Below are 26,928 nucleotides of genomic sequence, written 5' to 3'. Positions count from 1 at the left end.
TTGGACGGGATACTAATGGTATTGAAACCTCGACAATGTATGTCGTACTTCAGTGATGTAGTTCTGTTGTCAAGGGATGTGAAGCAGATATACAATGGTTAAAGGAAGTTTTCAAAAGATTACTTGCTCAGTGTCTTGTGTTAAGCAGTGAGAAGTGTCATTGGAGTAAGACGGTTGTTTGGGGCATATGATTAGCTGAGAGGGAGTGAAGACAAGACCTGAGGCTCATGCAAGGCAAGAAGTACAAGATGTTCCGACTCCTGGAGCAAGCAAGGAGTTAGTCATTTTTGGAGTTGCCCAATTATTATAGAAAATTCATTACAGGGTTTGCAAATCCTGCATAGCCACTTCTGCAACTGCTAAGGAAAGGAGTGGAATTTGAGCAAGCAAAAGTGTGTCAAGGGTTGAAATAAGCTTTGACATCAAGTCCAGTACTGATTTTTCCAGATTGTGAGAAAGAGTTTGTAATATCATGTCATGCTTCTAGTCAGGCGTTGGGGTGTGTTTTGTGCCTGGTGATAAATTGTGAAGAGCATCCTGTGGCTTACACTTCACGGCAGTTAAGCAACACGGAAAAGAATTACCACACAATGGAGGAGATGATGCTAAATGTAATATATGGGATTATGTGTTTTTGATACTGTTTGAATGGCAAGAAATTCAACATATTGACTGATCACACAGCATTGAAGTGTTTGTTTGGTTTTAAAGACCTTTCAAACAGATGCACTATGTGAGGTTTCCTATGAAGTTATTCATAAGCCAGGCAAGGAGTGTGGACATGCATATGTTCTAAGCAGCAAGGTTACGGTAATGCAAGCACTGGGTCATAGCCTTGCAGAGTGGCAGACAGCACAAGCTGCTGACACTGAATGCAAGCTGTACACAACACAGCCATGGTTAACTGTGCACAGTGGCCTGTTATGTAGATCAGCTAAGTTGGGCCATGCATGTTAGTACCTTCTAAGCTGAGAGTAGAGGTGCTGAAGGAAGAACACGACTGTGTGCCATCTGGGCATGGGGATTGAAGGGTGATGAATCAAAAGATTGCAGAGCATAACTTGTGGAAAACAAAGAAAGAAGACATAGACCAGTACGTAAAAGAAAATTTTTGGATCATGTGCACAAGAAGTACCATCAGCAAGTACCACTACAAAGGTTACCAGAGGAAACCAAACCTTTTGAAATGATAGGAGTAGATACTGTAGGGGCCTTTAACTGGTCTATAATGGGAAACTGTTATGTTTTAATGATTATTGACCATTTCTAGAAATACATGGAAATTATTGCCGTCCCTAATCAGCTAGCAACTGCAGTGGCACAGGAGATGGTAAACAATTTGTTGGTGAAGTTTGGTGTCTCTGAAACAGTAATCACACACCAAGGTATTAATTTCACATCAGACTTGATGAAGTAAATATGTCACTTGCTACTGACACAGAAACTATGAACTAGCCTCCTGCACCCGCAAGCCAATGGCAGAAGAGAACACATGCATTATACAGTTGGTAAAATATTGATTTATTACTTCAACTCCCATCACAATGATTGGGATACTTACTTGTCATATGCCATAGCACCCAACGTTCACACTAATACTGTGCTATTCCCATAATAGGGAGTTTGTGGAGGAAGATGTTTTTACCACTTGACAGACCAAAAATCAAGAAGGCATGGTGCTATTTCAGAATTCTGCCAAGATACTGAAAGAAGTGTGGAAATGTGCAAGCACCAAGGCCGTGGAACATCAGGAAGAGGTAGGAAAACTTACGGGGAAGCTGCCACATTACAGGATAGGACAGTGGGTGAGGTTACCCAGACTCTGTACCCCAAAGGATTTTGATTACAAGGTACCAAGGGCCATACAAAGTGACAGAAATAAAGTCATTGGTAAATGTCAAGCTTCAGTTGCCAACTAAAACAATGATAATTTATGTTGGATGCCTAAAGCCGTTTTAGGGCAGACTGCCACAAGTATTGCCATCAGCCACCAAGAAAAGGGCCAAAAGAAATAAGAACAGGGTGAACACAAGAATCTTGTGCTACCCAAATATGAGATACCACATGGGTTAAGGCCGAGTAAGCACCAAGGAAGATGTTGTGTATCATGATACTACAGTTGTTGAGGGTAGATTGTAAGGTTGGGCTAGACTGTAAAGTTAGTTGTGTTGTTTTGGGTGTGTGCCTATTGAAGGAAGGCATCTGATTGCTGCACAGCAAGACTTCGTTGTTAGAGAGGCTATAGGAAATAACCTTTTTTCTTGCCACAATTTTTTTGTTTTATGTTAGGGTGTATTATCTATGTATTCAAGGAATTGTGTCGGGATATGTAGGATCTTTCGGTGGGGGGAGGGGGAGTAATTACAGCTTCCTGTTTCCAGGTTGCTGCACATCAGAGATGGGGATCAGGGGAATCCTAATCATTGCTGTGCTTTCAAGGGTGGAGTGGAAGCATTGTAGGATCAGCAGTTGGAAAGTGGCAAGCTATTTACTAGGTAAGAGGATATTAAAAGCAGTGTTCTGTATGCTGGTGACAATATCTGATAGCTGAATGGCATCATGAGAAGGATAAAGGAAATTATGAAGAGTATCAAAGCAGCATATTACACAGTTGTCAATTTTGGAGCAGGCAGGCACTAAACCATATGTGTACCTTGGGGAAGTTAACGGTGGAGTTAATGGAGTTTGCAAAGAAAATGATGAACACCATGAACCAGGATCTGGGGTTTATACAGACCTGATTGGATGTTTTGGATACAAAAGTATTGATCGCATGGCAGTTACAATCACTAGCCGACAACGTTGTTCGGGCCCATCACAGAACCAGACAAACAAAATCTTCCACTTTACTTCCATACACCAACACTAGAAGTTAGGACAGACCAAGCACAGCTCTGTGTGCTAGTTCAGTTCCAAATTACAAATGATCACACATGATGTAAGTGTTTTACCATTTTCCAGTAAGGTGGAGAACCTTAGAGGAATATGCGCAGAGGATAAGTATTACCAGTTTTGGACGATGGGAATAGGCATGCAGAAGTGACAACAGTGCAACTCCAGCACTGTCAGGCAGAAAAGATTACTATATGCCTGACCAAGATAACCCAGACTAGCACAGAAACATGCAAGATTCTGTTGTTTGTGGGCAAAGCACATGATCACAGGTGTCCATGGGACATCCTAGAACTGTAACCCTACTTCCAGTGTGCAGGACTATACTGGATCTACTCTGTATGTATGAATGTGTGGAAGTCTTCCATGCAGGCCTCTCGCATGGAATCAGTTGTCCTCTGCCGGCTCCGCATTGGCCATACGTGGCTAACGCCGCTGTGGCTCCCAAATGACAGTCATCCACTTCTTGCTGGACTGCCCACTTTTAGCCGCTCTGCGGCAGACTTTTAACTTTCCCAGCACCCTGCCTTCGGTGTTGGGCGACAATGCCTCCACAGCAGCTTTAGTTTTATATTTTATCCATGAGAGTGGGTTTTATATTTCTATGTAGGTTTTACCGCATGTGCTTCGTCCCTCTGTGTCCTCCACCCTAGTGCTTTTAGGGTGGAGGTTGTTATGTGTTGCAGAGTGGCTGGCTTTCCATGTTTATTCTCGTGGTTGGCCAGCCACTGTAATCTGCTTTCATGTTTTACTCTCTTCTGTTTCTAATGTTTCTAACGTCTCTCTGTTGTTTTCTTGTCCTCTTTTGTTCCTTTTAGTGTCCGTTGCCTTCCCTTCAGTCTTGTGGCTTTTCCTTTCTTTCCGTTTTGTGTTATATGTTTCATCCATTTTATTCTCACATTTGTGGCATTGTTTTATTAGGAACAAGGGACCAATGGCCTCGTAGTTTGGTCCCTTCTCCTGCCTTCAAACCAACCAACCTACCTGCCTATTCTGTATACAGTGTGACAGTGTTGGTAGCAGATTGCTATGAGCAGGATAACCTCACAGGGGCAAAATGACTGGAGCTAGACTGCAAAGTAGTGGGACAATTTGCAATATAACAGGGCCAACATTTCACCTTCAAGCCCCTGTTATGGGGACCACTGGGTTGAACATAGTGCAGCCATAGTTGTACTGGCCAGACAAACTGATAGGAGAGGTCTGTGCACAGCATCTGACCTTCCTCAATAGTATGCTAGATCCTGACATCCTCTCCCTGAACCAACTCATAGCAACCCACGAGGAGCGTATTTCTGCAGAATAGTACTTCAGTATGTGCAGCAGTACTGGGAAAAACAGTGTCACTCATCCTTCACTATGAGTTTCATAGTATCCAGTGCCATAACAGCTCTAACTCTCTTCTGTGCAGCGTTCATCTACCTTACATTGACAGCCACATGCCCCCTATTACACCATCTGTCAGACGGGATTAGCTGTTGGGCATATGGTACAATATTTGTGAGAAATGAAGAGTTTTTACACATTGTGGGCTGAGCTGGACATAGCGTTACAATGTCGACAACACAGCAAAAGGACAGGTCTACTGGTGCTGTGGTTGGCCAGTTTTCACTTCTTGTACGTGATTAGAAATGGTACATTAGCACAACAAATGAGGTCCTAACCAATATAGCCACAGGTATTTGTCTAGCACCACTAACCATAAGGAGAGGTTATCCTAGGTTCAGCAAGCAGCGACCAGGAGTCTGGGCCTTTACCACTATCAGTCTGACTATGCAGGCTCCAGTCCACCTTCTTGGACTTGGCGTCTTCCCACTGGCAGGCCACCTTCTGGCTCACTGTGGCCACAGCAGACTTCTGCCCTGAAGACTCACCCTTTGAGACCAGGGTGGGGTAGCCCCTACCCTCGTACCCTGGTGTGGACATCTGGGTGCTGTGTGTCTCTTTTCGTAAGAGCAAGTTCTACTTCTGAAGGCTGACGTCCCTTGCAAGTATTACAGCTGTCCTTTGCTCTGCTGGCATGCCTTGCCACAAGCAGCCACCTCCTGTGTAGCTGATGCATATGCTGCTGCACGGATTCCAGGTGTCAGCATTCCTTTAGTCACTCATGTCACAGTTGATCACAGTGGTTCTCTGCGTTCTGTCCTCATCACGCAGTATAGGGGACATGGTCATAGCAAAGCAGCACTAAGAGTGTTGTAGCTTAAATCTGAATAAAATGTTTGACTATTCATGCTGTTTTTGTATGTTTGCAACAGTCAACATCCTGACGACGACCCACTGCTGCTACCCAACCCTGCCACCATAGAGACTACCCACCATGGTCTACTACAGATGGTTCTTGGTAACCAATGAGCAAGTATCTGGCTGAAGACATGTTTCATAACAATGAGTTGTAATTATTTGTGCCAAATTATGATGTGAATATAACCACTGGATACATAATATATTCTGAAAAGCAGCATATGTAATCCCAAAAGTTCATGAGTCTGTCACTATAACCAACCAAAAATAATTTGGGGGCTCATGATGTGGACCTGAATCATTACTGCTACTATTCACTAATTGTATCCAAACGTTTTTTGCATAACATCACTTTTTTGTTTTTTCTAATCACATCCAGGTTTGGCCTATTGTCTTCTGGCCTAGAACTTGTAGAGAAGAATAAATTCTGTGATGTTGTAACAGTGAATAATCTGCAAAGAATGTCAAATAGTTTCCATTTCAGCACTCAAATATGTGGCCTCTTACCCTAATTCATTCGTTTTCTGAAAGTATCCTCCCATTGGCTACACAAAGTGGATACATTGCTGTCCTACACATCAGAAACCGTAAGCAATATGGCTAGCATTGCCCCTTACTCTTGATATGCCAGATGATTCCATGATGCTGTAACAAACTTTCAGGGATAATGGAGAAGAGTAAATGCATCAAAATACTGTCGCAAACACGGACTGTAAGATGCACACCTTAAAAGCTCTGAACACTTTAACATCTCTCATATTGTGAAACACATTTCTACTGCTAGCTCAATTTGCTTTCTATATTTTGGTAAGGGCTAGTATGGACCAAAACCAGAAAAAAATATGTACTGTAAATATGGACTCAAAAGTGGATAAGTTAACAGTTGTGAGCAATTGTTTCTCTTTGCTGCTCTGAAAGACAGTTCTTCTACTGTCAATTGCTCATAGCTCTTAAGTTACGCACTTTAGAGCCCATGTTTACCAGGCATTTTTTCTTGGTTTGGTCCATAGTACCTCCTCCTCACACATGGAAAGCAAAAAGTTTGCAGTAGAAGACATTTGTTTCACAGTATGGAAGATAAAGAAGTGCTTGTGGCTCATAAGATATGTATTTTAGTGGCCATGTGTACTACACTTTCTTGATACATTCATCCTTCTCTATCACCCCTGGAAGTTTGTAACATTGTCATGGAATCACCCTGTATGTTTGTAGTTTGATACACATTTTCATTCAGTAGAAAACTGTATTCCTCCACATTTATTTGTAATTTTCTCTGGTCACACAATGAACCTGCCAGAATACAGTACTTTTTACATAAACACAAGGACAGCAAACTTGCAGTGATGCCCCACTAGCCCTCAGGGAAAGAAAAAAATGTAGTGTAGTCAGGCATTTTTCATTCAGGAAAATTATTTAAAAGTAATAATTTGCAGTTTTTTAACAAGATCAGAACTGGAACTTTTTTATGGTTACTTACACACTACCATTTGTGTTTCAAAATATTAAAAATACTCGATACCTGTAGGTGTAGCTCCCCCCCCCCCCCCCTCCTCCAACAAATTACAGAGTCAGGTAGCACACTGGACTCACATTTGCTAGGACTGTAGTTCAATCCCACATCTGGCCATCCTGACTGAGGTTTTCCACAATGTCTCTAACTCACTTAAGGCAATCGCTGGGATGTTTCCTTCAAAAGGACATGGCCACTTTCCTTCAGCATCCTTCCCTAATCCAGGCTTGTGCTCCATATCTAATGATCTCATTGTCAATGGGATGTTAAACACTAATCTCCTCCTCCTCCTCCCCCTCCCCCTCCTTCTCCTCCTCCTCCTCCTCCTTCTTCTCCTACAAGTGGATGTCCTTGCTTCATTGTTTCATAACACTTATAAACTAGTTGATAATTTGTTTCAAATTCATAGATACTTTGAGTCTTGACAATCTTTCCTCAGAGCTTTTGTCTCTTTAAAAAAAAGGGGAGGGGGGGGGGATCATCATTCTGAAAGTTTGTTTGAAAGACATATTTCTTAACAATGCATGAAGGTAGTCTGTAATTGTTCTCTCTCTCTCTCTCTCTCTCTCTCTCTCTTTCTCTCCCCCCCCCCCCCCCCCCCCTTTTGTGGGTACGTGTGTGGCACACACGGGGCCCCGAGCTATTGCAGTCTCCTTCCTTTTTCCAGACTGCATTGCCATACCTGTTCCTCTTCTTCACAGCACTTGCTCCTTTCTCCCAGCCCCCTCCCTTCCCTTTTGGTGGACTTCTTTATATCGACCTGGCTATACTCACAGCTTTGTTTTTAGTACAGCTTTGTTTTTAGTATGTGCTATTGTTTAGTTTGCTGTTTCCATCTCCTTTTCGGCGTTTTTGGTCCCCTAGGGGTTTGATCTCCATTTCCAAAATTTTCCGGTCAGTGTGAGCCATTTGGGGATGAACTCCCAACCTAGCTTCCATGGCGCAGGCTCCTCTCCCCCTCCCCTTCCTTTTGCCCTTGCAACCTGGTCCCCTTCCTGCTAGGTCACCAGCACGGTAGCCAGTGCATGTGGTGGGGCTGTTAAGTACCCTCTTGGCTGAGCCCCCTGACAACACAGGGATCACACTGCTAGTACCTGAGCTGTTAACGCCTCATGTATGCCAAGGAGTCGATGCTCATCACTTTGGGGCATCAGAACTCCCGGCAATGGCCGCTGTGCCAGGCAGCCCTTGCTGTGGCTGGATGGTGCTCAAGGGGTGAGCCCCTGGTCGGAGAGAGTGGTACTACGGCAGATGCCTTGCACATGAAGCGACAAAAGTGTCCACATCCTGGCCATTCTGTGGCCGTCTCTTAGAGTGATAGAAGAGATGACACTATTTCTTCTGATCCTTCTGCCTTCCCCTCCCGGGCCTCCCTCTGGGAAGAGGGTCAAGCTCGCCAGATTGGGTTGACAACTTTCCCTCGGTACCTGGTTTGTACCAGGACAGATGGTGAAAGTTTTTCCACAACCAAGCCTTTGTTTTTCATGGAGAATATAAGTATGGTGAAGTGGAATCCTCGACTAAAATGCAGTCCAGTTCTTTGCTCATCAAGGCATCATCTGCTGCCCAATCTGAAGCCCTGTGTGCTTGTGACCATCTCAGTGACATCCCAGTCTCCATCGCACCCCACCAATCTTTGAATTTGGTACATGGCATCATTTTGCACAGGGATCTTCTACTCCAAACTGACGAGGAGCTCCATGCAAACCTCCAGCGGTGAGGAGTTCGATTTATCCGCCGTGTACAACGAGGCCCTAAAAACAATCACACCGATACAGGCACCTTTATCCTAGCCTTCAAGGGGGATAGCCTCCCAGAGAAGGTAAAGGTGATGGTGTATTAGTGTGATGTAAAACCTTACATTCCACCACCGATGAAATGCTTTAAATGCTTACTGTTTGGACATATGTATTCCCGCTGCACCAATGATCTGCTCTTCGGTGACTGTGGGGGCCCCCACTATGAGGGTAGTGTGCGTAAATTGTAATGCGGAGCATCCTCCATGCTCACCAGCATGCCCGGTGTATGTGAAAGAACGACAGATTCAAGAGTACAAGACCTTAGATCGACGTATCTACACTGAGGCTTGTCGAAAGTATGACCAGCTCCATCCTGTGCCTATAACTTCTACTTTTGCTTCAGTCACGTCCATTCCCCCTCCTCTTCCCAGCCCTGCCCCATTCACCCCACACCTTTCGCTTCACCCTCCCTCTCCCACTCTCCTTTCCCCTCCCAATCAGTACCCATACCCACCTCTTCGAGTGCTGCTCCCCCTCCCCCACCAGAGAAGCGCTCCTCTTCTTCGGCAGCCGCCAGTACTGGAAATCCCTCCTGGGACTCCTCTTCTTGGCACCCCCCCTGACAGGTGATCTGCAGCTCCACATCGGCCGCACGATCCTCAGCCGGTGGACGCCAGGATTGCCGGGTGTAATTCCGTGCCCGACCTCGCTGCAGTCTGCCCTTCTCTTCCTTCCCAAGAGAAGAAGCAGAAACACAAGAACAAGGGCAAGGCCCCTCTGGTACCCCCTGAGGTGCTGCCTTCCCCTCCTCCAGCCAATGAACCAACAGAGTCTGACCCCACCTATATGGACATTACCCCATCCTTATCGGTGACGGATGGTGACTCAGCGGCGTGACTGGCTCCGGTCCGTTCGCTTCCCATTTGGACTCCAGCTTGAGAATCCCCCAGTGGAGTTGTAATGGATATTTGCGTCACCTCCTGGAGTTGCAGCCCCTTCTTTCCTCCTACTCTGCTGCATGCATTGCTCTCTGGGAGACCCATTTTGTCAGTTCTTACGCACCCACCCTTCATGGGTTCCATGCTTTCTGTCGGAACCACATTGGCCCCTTGCGGACTTCTGGTGGTGTTTGCACCTTGGTCCACAAGGACATTGTTAGTAAATGGGTTCCCCTCCATACCACTCTGGAGGCAATTGCTGCCAGGTTCCATCTGGCCACTCCAGTCACAATCTGTAATATCTATCTCCCGCCTGACAGGCCACCCACATCCCTTGCCCTAACCACCCTTCGTCAACAACTCCCTTCTCCCTTCCTGCTTCTAGGGGACTTCAATGCCCACAACTGTCTTTGGGGTAGTCACACAACTACTGCCCTGGGCAGGACAGTTGAAGCTGTTCTGGCAGGGCTTGAGCTCTGTCTACTAAGCACCGGCACTCCTATACACTTTAGTGTGGCACACAGTACTCTCTCTGCCATTGACCTCTCCATCTGCAGTCCCGGCCTTCTTCCCTCCATTGGGGATCCTTCTCCTCTGCTACCATCCTCCCATCCCCTCCCCCCTTCCCCCACCCGGTACTACCACACAGCAGTATTGATGAGTCTACACAGACTTTAACTGCCACCATTCTTTCTGCAGCTGTTTCAGCCATCCCTTCTTCCTTGGATTCCCCCCCCGTCAGAAGATGGTCCCTTGGTGTACTCCAGAAATTGCTGCAGCCATAAAAGACCGCTGCCATGCTCTTCAACACTTCAAGTGGCACCCTTCTACTGTTCTCCTTCTGGTCTTTAAACGATTCAATGCCCGGGCCTGTTACCTAATCAGATTTCAGAAACAAATTTGCTGGGAATGATATGTGGCTGCCATATGACCGCACACCCCCTCTTCACAAGTCTGGGCGAAACTCAGGCGAATTTTTGGCCATCGTCCTCCCACCAAAATTGCAGAAGGTTCTGTGCTTGGTGTTGTTCTTACCCATCCGGACTTTGTCGCAGAGCATTTCGCTCAACACTTTGCCCAAGCTTCTGTATCGACTCGGTATCTGCCCACGTTCCTGCTCCTGAAAGAGGCTTGGAACGACTGCCTTTGTCTTTCGCTGCTTGCTTCTTGGAGCCTTATAATGCCCTATTTAGCGAGGGGGAATTTGCCAGTGCCCTCCTCCTTTGTCCTGGCACAGCTCCTGGACCGGATCAGATGCATAACCAAATACTCTTAACACTTATCGGAGGCTGGTCACTGTCGTATACTGACCCTTTTCAGCCATCTGTGAAGTGAGGTGGTATTTCCTACCCAGTGGCAGGAAAGCATTGTTATTCTGGTGTTGAAGCCTGGGAAGCCACGTCTTCAGTTGGATAGCTACCGTCCAATTAGGCTTACCAACACCCTCTGCAAGCTCCTTGAACACATGGTGAGTCGGCTGTTGTTTTGGATCCTTGAATCCTGCGACCTTTTGTCATCAACTCGAGGTGGTTTTCACTGTGGCCGCTCTACGGTGTATAACTTGGTCCACCTGGAGTCTGCTATCTGGTCAGTTTTTGCACATCGGCAACACCTCATTGCTGTCTTCTTTGAACTGCATAAAGACTACGACACCACCTGGCGTCACCACATCCTCACCACCCTTCACAAATGAGGCCTTCGTAGCACTCTACCATTTTTATCCATAACTTTCTTTCATGTCGCTCTTTCCGAGTCCAAATTGGTTCCTCCTACAGCACTTCCCATCAGCAAGAAAATGGGGTTCCACAGGGTTCCATGCTGAGCGTCCCTCTCTTTCTCGTAGCCATTAATGGACTGGTGGTGGCTGCTGGGCCAACAGTGCCCCCCTCTTTGTGCAATCTTGGGCTCTCTCCCATGGTTTTCAGTTATCGGCAGCCAAGTTGTGTGTCATGCATTTCTGCCATCGCCGTACAGTCCATCCCCATCCGGAATTGTTCCTTGATGGCCAATCCCTCGAGATGGTGGACACCCATTGCTTCTTGGGTGTGGTCTTCGATGCCTGGTTGACATGGCTCCCTCATCTTCACCAGCTGAAGAGGACGTGCTGGTCACATCTCAATGTTCTTAGATGTCTGTGCAATACCACCTGGGGTGCAGACCACTCCATTCTACTGCGACTGTACAAAGCACTAGTCCAGTCTCGTTTAGACTATTGTAGTCCTGTCTATGGTTCTGCGTCACTTTTGACATTGCAGATATTAGACCCCATCCACCATTGTGGGTTATGACTTGCGTTTGGTGCCTTCTGGAGTAGTCCCGTGATTAGCGTTCTCACAGAGGCGGGGATTACACCACTGTGAGTTTTGTGCCAACAACAGTTGATATCTTATGTGCTCCGCATTCGCTGCTCCCCAAAGCACCCTAATTGTGGTCTCCTTTATCCAGATACGGAGATCAACCTCCCGTGGCGGTGAACACGATGTGGGCTTACCATGGCTGCCCACATTCAATCAATCTTTTCTGAGCTCTAGCACTTCCCTTTACCACCTCTTTTCTCTGCTCATGCATGTACCCCTCCGTGTTGCGTCTCTCGGCCATAGATCTGTCTTGATCTCTCCATTAATTCAAAGAATTCTGTCACTCCGGACGCCCTTCACCACCAAGTCTTCTGTCTCCTCAGTTCATTCCAGGGTTCAGAAGTGAAGGCACAATGGTTGCTGTGCAGAATTGGTAGCCATCTTACATGCACTGGACCTTGTCCACTTTGCTCAGGACTGTCCTTCACTATCTGTAGTGACTTGAGCAGTTTGCAAACTATTGGCCAGTGCTTACCTCACCACCCGTTGGTCATAGTTATCCAGGACTCCCTTTCTCTCCTTGATCAACATGGATGCTCAGTGGTTTTCATTTGGACCTCAGGCCATGTTGGGATCCCTGGCAATGAACTTGCCAATCGACTGGCTAAATTGACTACGATAAAGGATTCTACAACTATGTGGCGGTCCTCCTTACGGGCCTCTCGTAAGGCCTCTGTCGTCCTTTTCCGGCTCCGCATTGGCCATACTTGGCTGACTCATGGTTATCTCCTCCATCGTGAGGACACCCCTCTGTGTTGTTGTGGGTCGATGTTGACTGTCGTTCACCTCTTACTGGACTGTCCCAACTTAACCGCCCTGCGACAGACTCTTAGCTGTCCTGACTCGCTACCCCTGGCATTAGCTGACAATGCCTAAGTGGCTGATCTTGTTTTATGGTTTCTTCGTGATGGGGGTTTTTATAGTTTTATTTAAGGGTGGGACCTTCAACCTTATTGGTGGGTGGAGGGGATGGCAGGCTATCTTGCTGGCCCCTTTGCCCCGATTGGACTGGCTTCGACTGGTCTTGGTCGTTCACCTGTGCCCTCTGCCTTCCCACTCCTTTCCTTATGTGATTTGTTTTATTTTGTCTGTCTATCTTGGCTACTTGTGCTTCACCCTTTGTGCTCCTGTCATTCATCACTTTCTTTCCATCCTCTCTTCTTCTGCCTTCTTCCTTCCTTCTCTGTCAATCGTTTGTAATTTTATGGCCGTTGCAGTTCCCTCTTACAGTGTGAGGTTTTATCTGTTTTAGTTATTCCAAGGTCGGAGGGACTGATGACCGTGTAGTTCGGTCCCTTCTCCAATCTGACCAACCAGTCTCCCCCCTCTATCTCCCCCCCCTCCCCCTCCCTCCCTCCCTCCCCCTCCCCCCACTCAATGTTGCCATGTGCCTGCTTTCCACATTACTTCATTCACAGTCCTTTCATAGCATTCTCCAATGGCACCATGAGGAACTGATCAAAATTAGTATGATGCTGAACAAAGTAGTGTCAGATTTAAAATATTAAAAGATATTTTTTTACCTTGTTGATCAGTTTTAAGAAAGCACAGTAAAAAGCCTTAAGAGTTGTTTCAGTACATGCATTTATTTCCCTACAGGGCCACTGTGGTGGGAGAGCGGCAGCAACACGTGCATGGTCGGTTGCAGCCGTTACACTGAAAATGACAGCCCAGGTTGTTCTCTGTTTGGCTCTGGAGTACCCTTCTTGGCAGCTGTCAGTGTACTGGGTAATGGCACCGCTGTGGCTTTTCCTGCCAGTCCTTGTCGTAGCTGTATTCATCTCCCTTGTGAGATACAGTCAATATTAAGAATTGTTTGGTAAGTTTGTCAGTTGGATCTACTAGTAACAGTGCATGCTGCAGACCTCATCAAATCAGAAGGATTTACCATGAAATTATGGATAGGATGGTTTGTTTGTCAGAGGTGACTGAATATGTGGAAATATCCAAAAGCAAAGAAATTGCCTTTCTGTGACTGCAGGTTAGTAATGACAGCTGCTTTCACAAGGACCTCTCCTACACACCGTTTCAATCATTCGATCATCTGTCCCTCTCAATAAAAACTAAATAGGTCAAAGTCCGTGTTTTTTAAATGCTGTTTCTCATATTTGGGGAATTTACAGTTATTGCCGTGTATAGCATGATATTAAAATCAAGTTGTTACCTGTTTGGAAAATCAGCCATAAAAATCAGGTGTGTATAACACCATCTATTCTGTAGAATAATTTCCATCATTGTAACATGTAAGGGGTGGTTGTTAGGAATTGATAACTCAGGTCTGTGCATTTAATAATAATAATAATAATAAAATGGCTATAAAACAGATAAAAACTCTAAAAGAATGCGCAGAGAAAGTCGGCCTGCAGATATCATTTGAAAAGACAGTGTTTACAACAACATATTTAGAAATTTTCAGATTACTAACCAAATACAGGGAAGTTAACAGAGTATCGCACTTTAAATATCTAGGAGAAATTAACTCTGAAAAATTTGCACAACAAGAAAGAATACAAAAAGCTCGTAAAGGTTTAGGATTTGTGCAAAACCTCTATAATAAAAAATGCTATCTTTGAAAGCCGAAATTAGACATTCCAGAACAGTAATTAAACCATCAATGTTATATGCCAGCAAAACCTTGGCACTAAACAGGAAAACTAATATAGAAAATATAAAGAAAGAAGAAAGAAAAATAGTTAGGAAAATTTTGGGACCAAGATGGACCGAGAATGGATGGAGACTACAGAAAACGTCCAAAATTGAAGAATATTCTAACGTAGAGACAGACATGAGGAAAAGACGCCTCAAATTCTATGGCAACATAATGATACTTCTCGAACACAGACTAACAAAAAGAATAGTAAAATATGTAGATTCCCTCACTAATGGAGGAGAATGGATCCAAAATGTTAAAAAAAGACCTGGAACTAGCCAGAATCACCAAAGAAGAAATAGACATAAGGAACAATTTTAGAATAAAAGTAGAAAAATGTTAGGTTAAACCAGAGATAAAAGTCTGAAGAACTGGAACAAAATGGAGCGAAGAAAGAAGAGCTAAATTCTCGCAAACAATGAAAAACTGGTGGGCAAATAAAAAGAACAAGAACAGAAAATGAACCAGCTTTACTTAGCATCTTCCTCTCTGGGAGCTTTGCGACTAATAATAATAATAATAATAATAATAATAATAATAATACCTTATAAATGTTCAGCATATAGCCACATTTACAAATTAATTTGCAGTGTCAATGTAAAATGTCTCGTTCCATATCATTACAATTTATTGTGTGTAAGATCCATAAAACATGAAACTATTATACTAACCAACACCTAAATCTAGCAACACTCTAACTGCTATAAGACTGAACAGGTGAAAACCAATGAAAAAATGACTTCAGTTTGCATTTTTGACTTGAAGGCGGTAATGCATAATGATTTACATGTGCTAGGTACTGCAGCTAATCAGCATTATTATTCTGAAGTGTTGAAACAGTTATTATATTAGGCATCACATTAAAAAAAAACAGTCCGCATTATGGCCATAGAGTGTAGCTGCTTTAACAGGACTATGCTCCCAGTCAAACAGCATTGAGTATCAGGCCGTTATGGGGCAAAAACAAAATTGACAGTTGTTTCAAGTCTGCAGTACTTGCTAGATCTGGAATTTCCCACCTGCGTCTCTTTTCTGATTCCTTAAATAAATCAGAGTGTAAAAGGATGTATTTTCAAGATGAGTGAAACAAAAATTTCCTATCACACTATAAAGTATAAATTTTCTTTTTTCAAATAATGGAAAATGCATGATGGAATGTAACAATATTATGAAAAGTAAAGTTGCTACCCACCATATAGCGGAGATGCTGAGTCGCAGATAGGCACAACAAAAAGACTGTCACAAATAAAGCTTTCGACCAGTAAAGCCTTCATCAAAAATAGATCACACACACACTCACACACACTCACTCACTCACTGATGCAAACGCAACTCAACACGCACAACTGCAGTCTCAGAAAACCTTTTCCAAGTTGACATTTGGTGTACATACCAGACAGCCTGAACCATTTCACACAGCTGGTACATTTGATGATTAAATCACAATCAAACAATGGAAAATCCAGGATGGAATGATGACAATATTATGAAATGGATAGATTGCTGTTCACCGTATAGTGGAGATGATGAGTCACAGACAGGCACAAGAAAAATTGTGTTAAAAAAGTTGGCTTTCAGCCAAAAGGCCTTCTTCTGAATTAGACAGCATACGCACACACATTCACACACAACTCACAAACACATGGCCACTGCTGAGGCCAGACTCTACTCAGTCTGGCCTCACCCAGAGACAGTGGCCGTGTGTGTGTGTGTGTGTGTGTGTGTGTGTGTGTGTGTGTGTGTGTGTTGTCTAATTCAGAAGAAGGCCTTGTGGCTGAATGCTGACTTGTTTGGCAATCTTTTCATCGTACCTGTCTGCTTTTAAAGAGAGAGAGAGGTTTTTTTTTTTTTTTTTTTTTTTTTTTTTTTAAGAACTGTAAAAATACACTAATTTGATCTCAAATGATATTGGGACATTCTCGTCTGGTTGTAGGTGGCATTGAAATTGTGAAGATTAAACAATACATAGGTACAGCAGTATCACTTGAAAGGAAGCAAATCTCTCTGTGGGGATAGATATTCAGTTATATGTCCACGTTACAGTGACATAAAAATTTATGGCAGCTTCAAGTTTCATTTTCTGATGGATGAATTATGTTTATATTAGTGGGAAATACATGTTCCAATTTGCTTTGTCTGTTTGATAATTGAAGAGCACTAGGCAAAAATGACAATAGTCACTTTTTTGTAACTTTTCAGGACGACGAATTTTCTGCTCTAGTCTCTCATACATCATAAATGTTCGCTGTATAATTATCACAACAACATTTTTATTTTTCTATATCTATTTGTTTAGGTAATAAATGTAATACAACAAACACATTTTCAATTTTAAGGTGCTTTATTAATTAAGAACTTAAATAAGTACACAAAAAATGTGGTAAAAGTGATGGTAGTCATAAAAAACTTGGTAAAAACGATGAAAGTCTACTATCTTTCTGTGCTTCTTCAGTGGATCTTGTAACCTGTAAACAGATTCCGTTTACTGTTTATTTTATAAAATTTATAATATTCTTGATTTTAACACATTAGGCCCATATAGATTTTATTTTAATACTGTTACTTACAACTTATGTTTGTCAATGAGGAAGTTCTTCAAAGTACTTTTGAGCAGATGGACTGCAAAACTGCTTCAGGTGCTGCAGGCCTTGGTACTTTTCAGGTTTTACTTTAATCAGATCTGGAAATAAGGAAACTTTTGGGCTAAAACAAGGGAACTTGCTGGTGGTTTTGTCATAAAATAGTAACCTACCTACTTACGTACCGTATTATGAATTTAACTAATAACCTAACTAAATATCTGTTGCAATAATGGCAAAAATATTTCCTGTACTGATAAGTTTTGCCGGCCGTGGTGGTCTAGCGGTTCTGGCGCTGCAGTCCGGAAGCGCGGGACTGCTACGGTCACAGGTTCGAATCCTGCGTCGGGCATGGCTGTGTGTGATGTCCTTAGGTTAGTTAGGTTTAAGTAGTTCTAAGTTCTAGGGGACTTATGACCTAAGATGTTGAGTCCCATAGTACTCAGAGCCATTTGAACAATTTGAACTGATAAGTTTTCACTACTTTCAAGGTTACGCTATTGTTATGAGATGTTATTCTATAACTCATTATAGGTGTATAGATTATTGATATATGAAAGCAAAGTTAAAGGGATGAGTTATTTTCTCTTATCTTCACGCAGAATTCATGGTAAAGAGAAGGACATATTATCACCATGGTCTTCTGTCTCTCTTGAAAGCTTCGTAAGTTGGTGTTGTGTTAGGATCGGTGACATAAGAAAGTACCCAGTGTAAGATGATCTGTGTTCAACTAACCTGCAATGGTCTTTTGAAAATTTTATTTCACGAATTGGTCATGTAGCAAATGGGCATTTCTTGTGATAGTGATTTTCCAAAAAAGCAGTCCATTTTCTAAATAGGTCTAATAGGAAATTTGCCGTTTATCAGGGCCATATCTCTATCGCATTCTAGGTAAGAGTGGCCGCGAATAGGGAATATGATTGTTATGCAGTCTAGTTTTTTTAGGATTTGTACCACATAATGGCAGAAGCGAAACATGGTGTAGTTCTTGTTCTGTCCACTACAAGAATCGCAAAATATGTACAAGTTTTTGACATTGGACTGTAACTTGGTGAAGACATAATAGTGCAACATTGATACTACTTCGTCTGCACCTTTACCTCCTTCTGTTTCTGGGTAATGTGATAAACCTTTTGCATTTTCTTTATGTTTTTGTCTTCCTTAAAGGCAAAGAGACAAGATGAAGCGGTAGCCCATCATAGAGCCTATGCCTACCGTCATGTATTTTTTGACTTTCAGTTGTTAATAAACAGAGGATTTTTTCTGGTACCGGTAGGAGCAAGGAGGGATTCGCGCTCGGCTAGTGAAAGAGTGAGAAGCACGTCAATATTTTAGCGAGTAATTGTAGACCGCCATTTTGGGGTCGCTATGAATAAGTGAGGAGTGTGGATTTTATATGTGCACCGTTCAGAAAAATACAGTATTGTTTTATTAACAGAAAGGTCGTGTGAGTTGTTATTTCAAATAGTGCAATAATTACAACCACTGAAGCCCACCTGTGTACTTTGGAAAATTACGAAGATCCGATAAGCTTAATAGGAACACGGTCAAGACTTCAAAGGTGAACGCGGCGACCAAACATAGTATTATAAAGAATGGTAAGCACAAATCTACAGCGGAGAAAGAAACTACTCCGCCCTGCAAAATAATATGAACTAATACGGACTTATTTCCAGGCACAGCTCAGCTTATTGTGCTTGTCATTCACGCCGAAAAATTAATCTCATTAATTCAATACATTTTAAGAAGCCACGCATATTATTATCATCTATTTCATTATTTTATTATACTATAGTAAGCAAAAAATGTTGGATTTCCACTAGATAGGCTGTAGACATTGAACAAATACAATGACAATTGACAACGGTAGTAAACGTCATTTGTGGTCAAATTAGGTAAGCTTAAATTTTTTTGAAAATCGATGGTAAGTGCCTCAGTATGCTCCTTTTTCCTTGAAATTTTCCTATATTTTCTCTTTGTGTCATAAAACATGTTAGCTTTCCTCAAGTGTAGTTCATTCTCACATTGTGTTGTCTTAATGCTGCTTAAAATATTTGCTTTTTCCTTGTCATCATTATTCTGTTCCAGCTGGAGGTTTAGAGCTTTCATTTCTGCTTGCTACCCGTCACATGTACTGCAGGTGTTGCTTCTGGGATATCCGAAAGCTACGTTAAACTTGGATACGAATATCTGTCTATAATATTCATAGGACACAATATTACCACTAGGCCTACCTGTCTTGTACAATGTGTACATTTTTTTTTTTTTTCAAATTTAAAGTGCCTGGCAAGTATGTTTTTTTAGTTTTATAAAAACTATAATGGCTTGTACGGCACTTAAACAATGCAATGTGGACAATGACACTTTGCTTAACTTCTTCTGAGGTCCTACAATGTTTGTGGTCATACTTTCTTGTCTTGTCTGTTGGGGGTTCGCCTGTTTCTTTCAGACTCGTTTGAATAGCTTGAACCCTTCTCCCCGTTACACCAAAAATAGACAAAAATGCTTTATAACACACAGGGGTGTCAATAAAATTATCACCATCCTTTATTCTTACTTTGTAGGTGTAGCTCTTATCATTAAAACATGATTCATTTTCAGGCTTTCTTGGTCTGCGATTTTTGACGTGATAAACATTGATAAGCCCGGCCAAGTATGTGGACTGAGCATCATTAGATTCTAAACTATTAAAATGAGAAATTAATCTTTTTTTTCACTTTCACAAACTCTATCAAAACACTGTAGTCTTTTACATCTGCAATCGGGCCCAGTTTCGTGAGTACACACTTTAATTTTTTCATCAAATCTCTTACCCTTCCATGGGATTTTCTCTTCTTTGTGCTAGGTTTACTGCCATTTTCACAATCTTCATCCACACTTGACTCAATTAATTCACTCATTTTCACAGAAACTACTACCAAGAACACAAAGCTATAAACTTTGGCAACTTTCTAATCACAAACACAAAGTAAACAAAAGAATGAAGACAGCACGTTGAACTCCTGATCAAGCAGGTTTCGCTAACCTTACGAAATGACTCTCATCATATGTGCCGTGAACACAGATGACATTCATTGGTTTTACTGTGCACAACAAAAATAAAATGGCAAATAATTTAGTAACAGCCAGCATTCTTGCCGTGTACACCGCCCCTACAAATTCGGCCGTATTTGAGCTACAAATTCCTGTCCTAACCTGAAAATGAGAAAAAATTGACTATCATTATTTTTGCCTTGTGCTCTTCAATTACAAGCGACTTTATAAACCTGTTTCCCTCAATAGAGCATAACAGTCATATTACATCTCAGACATTCCATCATTTAATAGAGCGTCACAACTGGACAACTGAAATAGTTCCAATGGACAGTATTTTCAAGGTGATGCAGTTTTGTATATCAGAATGACATTTTCACTCTGCAGTGGAGTGAGCACTGATATGAAACTACTGCCAGATTAAAACTGTGTGCCAGACTGAGGCTTGAACTCAGGACCTTAGTCATTTGCGGGAAAGTTCTCTACTGACTGAGCTACCCAAGCACTATTCATGACCTGTCCTCACAACTTTACTTCCATGAGTACCTTGTCTCCTACCTTCCAAACTCCACAGAAATTCTCCTGTGAAACTTGTAAAAGTAGCAGTCATAGAAGAAAGGATATTGTGGAGACCTGGCTCAGCCACAGCCTGGGGGATGTTTCCAGAATGGCATTTTCACTCTGCAGCAAAGTTTATGCTGATATGAAACTTCTTGCCCAATTAAAACTGTGTGTCAGACTAAGACTTGAACTTGGGACCTTTGCCTTTCACGGGAAAGAAAGCTAGGAGATGAGGTACTGGCTGAAGTAAAGCTGTGAGGATTGATCATGAGTTGTGACTGGGTAGCTCGGTCCGTAGAGCACTGGCCTACAGAAGGCAAAGGCCCTGAGTTTGAGTCTCAGTCCAGCACACAGTTTTAATCAGCCATAAAGTTTAAGTTTTGTGTATGTTCTGTAAAATACAAAATGTGTGATAGAGTGATTCTAATTTGTTTTGGGTAGCCCTCCATATCATGTATTTGGTATGTTTTTTATATTATTAGTGTTGTTGTTGTAAATAGTCTTCAAGTGTTTGCCACCATATCATGTTGTGCAAATTCCACAATATTTCCTTGGAGCAACTGTCCGACATCTTCAGGTGGTTCACCCTTGCTGATTGCTAGGTACAACTGACGGTATCCACACATTGATACCCTGTTTCTAGAACACGCGTGCACAAAGAATGTACAGGTGTGGAAGTCATGCATATGCAATGATTTGCAGATAGATGGTGCCATACTCAAACACGCTCTGTCGAAAATCGCAGAGTGGCTCTCCTGCATGTGCGCTGTACGCTGTGTTTACTAACAGTGCAGCCAGATTTTACTCACTAAAAAACCTTACTAGACAATTGTTATGATGGGTCTGTTATCAAAAAATCTTGATTTTCACGTCATGGTTTAATAGCAGCCAATGCAGAGTTCCAGGCTGTGTTCAGTTGAAATCCCATGTCCTTGTTGATGAGCTGTACGGATGTGTATTATTTCCTTAATGATGCAGTCCCAGAAAGATGATGCTGGGGATAAAACTTCTGTCTCTTCATAAATCGTATGATGTCCTGTATTCAGGCAGTGTTCCACAATTGCAGACTTTTCCGGTTGACGAAGGCGTGTATGACGCCGATGTTCATCGCAGAATGTACTGTGCGGCATGTCTGGCCTATATACGCTGTCCCACACTGACAAGGTATCTCGTTCACACCACATTTCTTCAGTCCAAGATCATCCTTAACCGAACCCAACAGGTTTCTCAGTTTTGCAGATGGTTGAAAAACACACTTAATTCCGTATCTTCCGAGAACTCTTCCGATTCTTGACGACATGGCATCAAAATACGGCAAAGAGGCCAAAGTGGTGGGTGTCTTCGTATCTTCATTCTGCTCCATAGATTGAACTCGCCTGCGCCTGAATGCATTATGTATCTGTCTCTCAGAATAACCGTTTTGTCGGAACACTGTCTTCAAATGTTATATTTCACTCGACAGGCTCTCAGGATCTGATACCACTTGTGCTCTGTGAACTAACATATGTAATGCACTACTGCATTGTGCAGGATGATAGCAGCTTGTGGCCTGCAGATATGCAGTGGCTTGCAGTAGATGCTGTGTCCCAAGGTTCCATCTGCTTTCCTTCCATTATATGGCATTAAGTGTGGCTTTCAATCATCAGCAAAACTGAGAAACCTATCTGTACAGCTGATAATCTCACCACCAGGGATGCGGGATTTCAACTGAGCACAGCCTGGAATCCTGCATTGGCTGCTATTAAGTCACGACATGAAAAGCAAGAATTTTTTATAACAGACCCGTCTTAACATTGGTAACATTATTAGTGACTAATGTCTGGCTGCACTGTTAGTAAACACAGCACACATGCAGGACAGCCACTCTGCGATTTTCGGCAGAGGGTGTTCGAGTATGGCACCATCTTTCTGCAAATCATTTTGCATATGTGATTTCCATACTTGCGCATTCTTCGCGCACCTGTTCTAGAAATGGGGTCATCGACATACAGATACTGTCAGTCGTACCTAGCCACCAGCAAGTTTGAACCACCTGAAGATGTCGGACAGTTGCTCCCAGGAAATATTGTGGAATTTGCACAACATAATCCGGCAGCAAACCCGTGAAGACTATTTACAACAAATCTGCCAGGAAAGCTTGAAGAGTCACATTATAATTATTATTATTAAGACAATAATGTCTCAGTATTTTATATAAAAAAAATTATTTTCTCAAAATAACTACAGTCTACATTTCTTTTTGTTTCTTCCCAGATGTATTTTATATAAAAAAATTTATTGGCTCAAAATAACTACAGTCTTATAATTGTTTGTTTCCATTTCTTTTTGTTTTTTCCCAGGTGTCATACAACTCTCATTACTGAACATCCATCTTGAGTATATTGGAGGAACTTGTCACTTGACTGCTATTAGTGAAGACTAATGTGGAGCTCTGTTAGAAGTATGAACACTCAGTTGTGAACTAAATTATTTTTTTTCTTTTATGATTACATATAAGCGAGTACAGCTAAATTCGAATGGGTGGTTCAAAGTTGGATTTCAGAATGTGTGCAATTCCAGTTTATAATTTTTGTTGATAATATCTGTGACAATTTTTGAACATGACACATTGGTTACAATATGTAAGTGTAAAAATAATTTTAGAATACTATAGTTCATGTACATATTTTCTTAACTGTTTATATTCTTGTAATTATTCATTCTAAGCTGATTTTAAATATACCCCTAATGAGAGAATAATTTCTTTTGAGCATTATCTGATGCATCTAAATAGTATGAATTGTAATGTCATTATTGCATCATTAAGCACTACAATATTACATCCAGAAGAACCAATGGTTATAAGTGCTTTGTTGAGACACATATTCCATTATACATAATAGCTGTTTCAGTTTCATTCAGACTTCTTACCAGAAGCGGTTCTCAAGTCTACTACATTATGAAAACAAAAACAATTACAGATTTTACTATAAGTCTTTGAAGAATAATTATATCTTGGCTGCGTGCATTAAAGTGTATGATTTCTTAGTTTTACAATTTGAAATGTTATTAAATAGGGAAAATATATACATAGTAGCATAAATAATTTACACAGGGCTCTCAACAATACAAAATTAATCTGCAAAATTGTTTACAGAATATCTGTAGACAAAGACAATTACACAAAACTAAACATGTTTGTAATTATTCTGCTTCATAAGAAAAGAGACACAGTAAATAAATAAATAAAAAAACATAGACCTATCAGTCTCAAGATATGAACTAAAATCATTGTCAACCACAATGAACAGACTTTGAAACTTTTGCCAGAAAAAGTAAAAATCTGGCTTTTAAAGTAGATATATCAGAGTCAACCATTCGCTTGTCAGGAACACAGTAATAGAATGGAGCAATGACTGTGAATTACCACTTTGTCTTGGTTTCATAGATCTTGAGGACACTTTAGACACAGTTTCAACAAATCTAACAGAGAGCTGTTGAGAAACGAAGCATTGATTCAGTATTTGTTAATATACAGAAGAATAGAGCTGGTGTCACTCTTAAGAATCACTGGCTGCATTTTATACTCTGTTTTGGCAGATATTTGCTATTTTGCTTTTTCAGTTTGTAGATGGAACCACCTAAGCAAATTCCTCCCCATCATGGTTTCTTGTGATGCCCAGTACCAGGAGAAAATGTCAGTTTGCTTCTCTTTACTAACAAAATGTTTTTTAAATGAACCTTTAAGTGTTTGTTTGGTAGAATGAACCAAACTTGGCATTGTGCAATATTCTGCTTAACAATATGTGTTAATGATTACTAGAAGATGTTAAGGAATAATCAGAATTCTTGCATGGAAGTAACAGGTAGGCAATGCTACACAAGCCAGAATATAAGATAGATAAAATTGGGGAAGGAATATATGATGAATAATTAGATATTTTCATGTTAGGGATATGGAAATACCAGACCATAAAATCTTGAAATTAATATCTGTTTTGAGATTTGCTAATTCTGTGGCTATAACATTACATCTCATGATCAGTCTCTGACGCAGTCAATAACATACAGGTTCAAAAAGATTGCTAAGTATTTGTTGGCCATTTCCTCCTAGGCCATCATGCCTCATATTATGACCCGGGCCGTGAGCAGTATTTGTTCAGGCTTGTTCATGTATATTGAAAAAAACAAAATTGCAAACATCTGCTGAAAGTCCAGAGAAATGTTCTTAGGAGAGACATGTAGTGTATCTCAGTACTAGACTACATGTCAGGAAAGGGAATTCAGTATCACTACAGACATTTTCAGCAGTCTTAATGGATGTTTTCAGACTCTGAAATTGGGAAAAGAAGGAATGCATGTCAATGGAATACCTTCATTTTGTTGCTAATATAATGTTTTTTGCCTTAGCTGGAGATAAATTTCAGCACGAATAGAACAATGTAATAAGAAAAGGTTGAAAGTAGTACTGATAATCAACTGTAAAATAATGTAACTCACATTGAGAAGGAAATAGTGCAAATTAATGTGTAGTCATGGAACCATTTGATGAGTTTTTATTGAGAACATTGAATGCAATGACTGGAGGGACAGGAAAAGAGATCAAGAGAAGAGTAAAAGTGACCTAGAGTGCATGTGGTAAACTAAGTAGGGTTCCAAAATTAATCTTCTGATGTGTCTGAAAATAAAAGTTAACAATCAGCGTATATTACCTTTTTAACACATTTTTATTAAGTTGCGTGCCTGTCTGTCTACAAATTTTCAGTACAAATTTTGCATTCGATTTTAAACTAACCTCCCATTCAGCTAAGGACTTGAAACTTTAAACAGAGCTCAGAAATGAATGACGATGCAATATTAACTTGCTTTCTTGTCTGTTTTGTAAGGGGAAGGGGAAGTGAGGGTGAAAAAGGTTGTTAATACCTGACATCAAGGGCACCCTGCAGGAGTGATGTTTTGTGTGGGTAGTATGGGAATGTTTACCAGGCGGTATGCAAGCGGATGGGTATGGCTGAGCAGAGAGTGAGATGGGCAGAGGAAGTAGACAGAGAGGTGGGGAGATGTGTGCAGTAAATATGACATACACATATACAGGCAATGCCACGGGTAAAAAGCTAGCACAGACATACAAATAATTATGTAAATAAAAAATATAATCTCTTCAAAATGTTTAAAATCCATTGAGAAATTTCACATGTACAAGACTAAAAAGAAGAAAATAACTATTTAAATAAATTTTAGATGTAATACATCTTTAAATTGGACTACAAAGTATAAAACAACTTTTCCTAGTCCTAGACAGTCGTGAAAATGTGCTTGTGAATTTTTAATAACAATGACAAAACTTTTAAAGATTTATGACAAAGGATGTGAGGCACTTGCAATAGATAATAGGAGGTAATCTACTTGTACATCAATTACACATTGCATGCGCCACAAGTTTTTCATAATAAATCTTACAACTATAGTTGTAGCTATTAAAAATTCAAAAGTACAAATTTTCAGCACTATCTGTATAGGATTAGGAAACTGTATGGAGCTAGGAGAAATCATTTTATTCTGTTTAGTCCCACATGATGTTTATTAGCAAAATGCGTCCATAGATGACACAGCAGTGTTGTTTACAGCACTGTAATTCATGTTAAAATTTATCTTTGCATTCTCAGTCTTCCTTATGTCGTGTTGTTTCATGTTTGTAATCATGTCTTGGTGCAGTTTATCAGACACAGAAATCACATATTTGATTAATATAGCAGCACTCTGGATATTGTAGAGTGTGATTCAGATGATTCTGAATGCAATGGTGTGTTTGAAGGTACATATTTCCTAATTTTAAGCGGCATATCACTGCTCGTAATTGTGCAGTACGCACATTTCTGCTGAACATGTCTTCTGTAAGAGATATATGTAGTTACATATAATGTGATGTTCCTTTTAGAGAGTGAGATCGATGACAGCATGTCTTCAAATGCAGACAATAATGATGTTGAAGGTGTTACTTCAAATCCAGCGGCTGTGCCATATCCAAAAGATGTTGACTGGACTGAATTTGACACCTACCTACTCCTGCCGGTCAACAGTACACACAGGCAGATTCTAGTGAATATTGATGACTCAAGTTCTGTACTGGATTTCAGTAAAGTGTTCCTTACTGACAGTGATGTAAAAGACCTCAAGATACAGACAAATTTTTATGCATCACAGACAATCCAGAAGAAAAGAAGAGGAAATAACACGAAGCCTAATTCAATTTTGAGTTCCTGGAAGCCAGTGACTACAAGTGAGATGAGGCATTTCTTGGGTATGCTTTTCTACATGTGTATTTCAAGAAAGCCAAAAATTGTGGACCACTGGAGCACTAATCCTGTTCTTCATTGTAACTTCTGTCCCCAAGTTATGAGTCGTTTGTGTTTTACTCAGATACTGTTGTGCTTGCATCTTGATGA

The 26,928-nt window shown here is 41.4% G+C and overlaps 1 protein-coding gene across 1 annotated transcript in view; it reads left to right on the top strand.

The window, feature by feature from the left end:
- The window catches only part of LOC126091948 (transmembrane protein 60), a 43,375-nt gene extending 19,469 nt beyond the window's left edge, over positions 1–23,906 (top strand). Inside the window, exons 2-3 of the mRNA XM_049907280.1 lie at positions 13,280–13,499; positions 22,843–23,906. Coding sequence (XP_049763237.1) covers positions 13,280–13,489 — 210 coding nt within the window. The 3' untranslated portion in view covers positions 13,490–13,499; positions 22,843–23,906. The remainder of the gene's footprint in view (positions 1–13,279; positions 13,500–22,842) is intronic.
- The last annotated feature ends 3,022 nt before the right edge of the window (positions 23,907–26,928 follow it).

The sequence above is a fragment of the Schistocerca cancellata genome, chromosome 7 (assembly GCF_023864275.1).
Source record: "Schistocerca cancellata isolate TAMUIC-IGC-003103 chromosome 7, iqSchCanc2.1, whole genome shotgun sequence".
Taxonomy (NCBI): Eukaryota; Metazoa; Arthropoda; class Insecta; order Orthoptera; family Acrididae; genus Schistocerca; species Schistocerca cancellata.
Note: the sequence above shows the minus strand (reverse complement) of the source record. Positions and strands in the feature narration are given on the sequence as shown.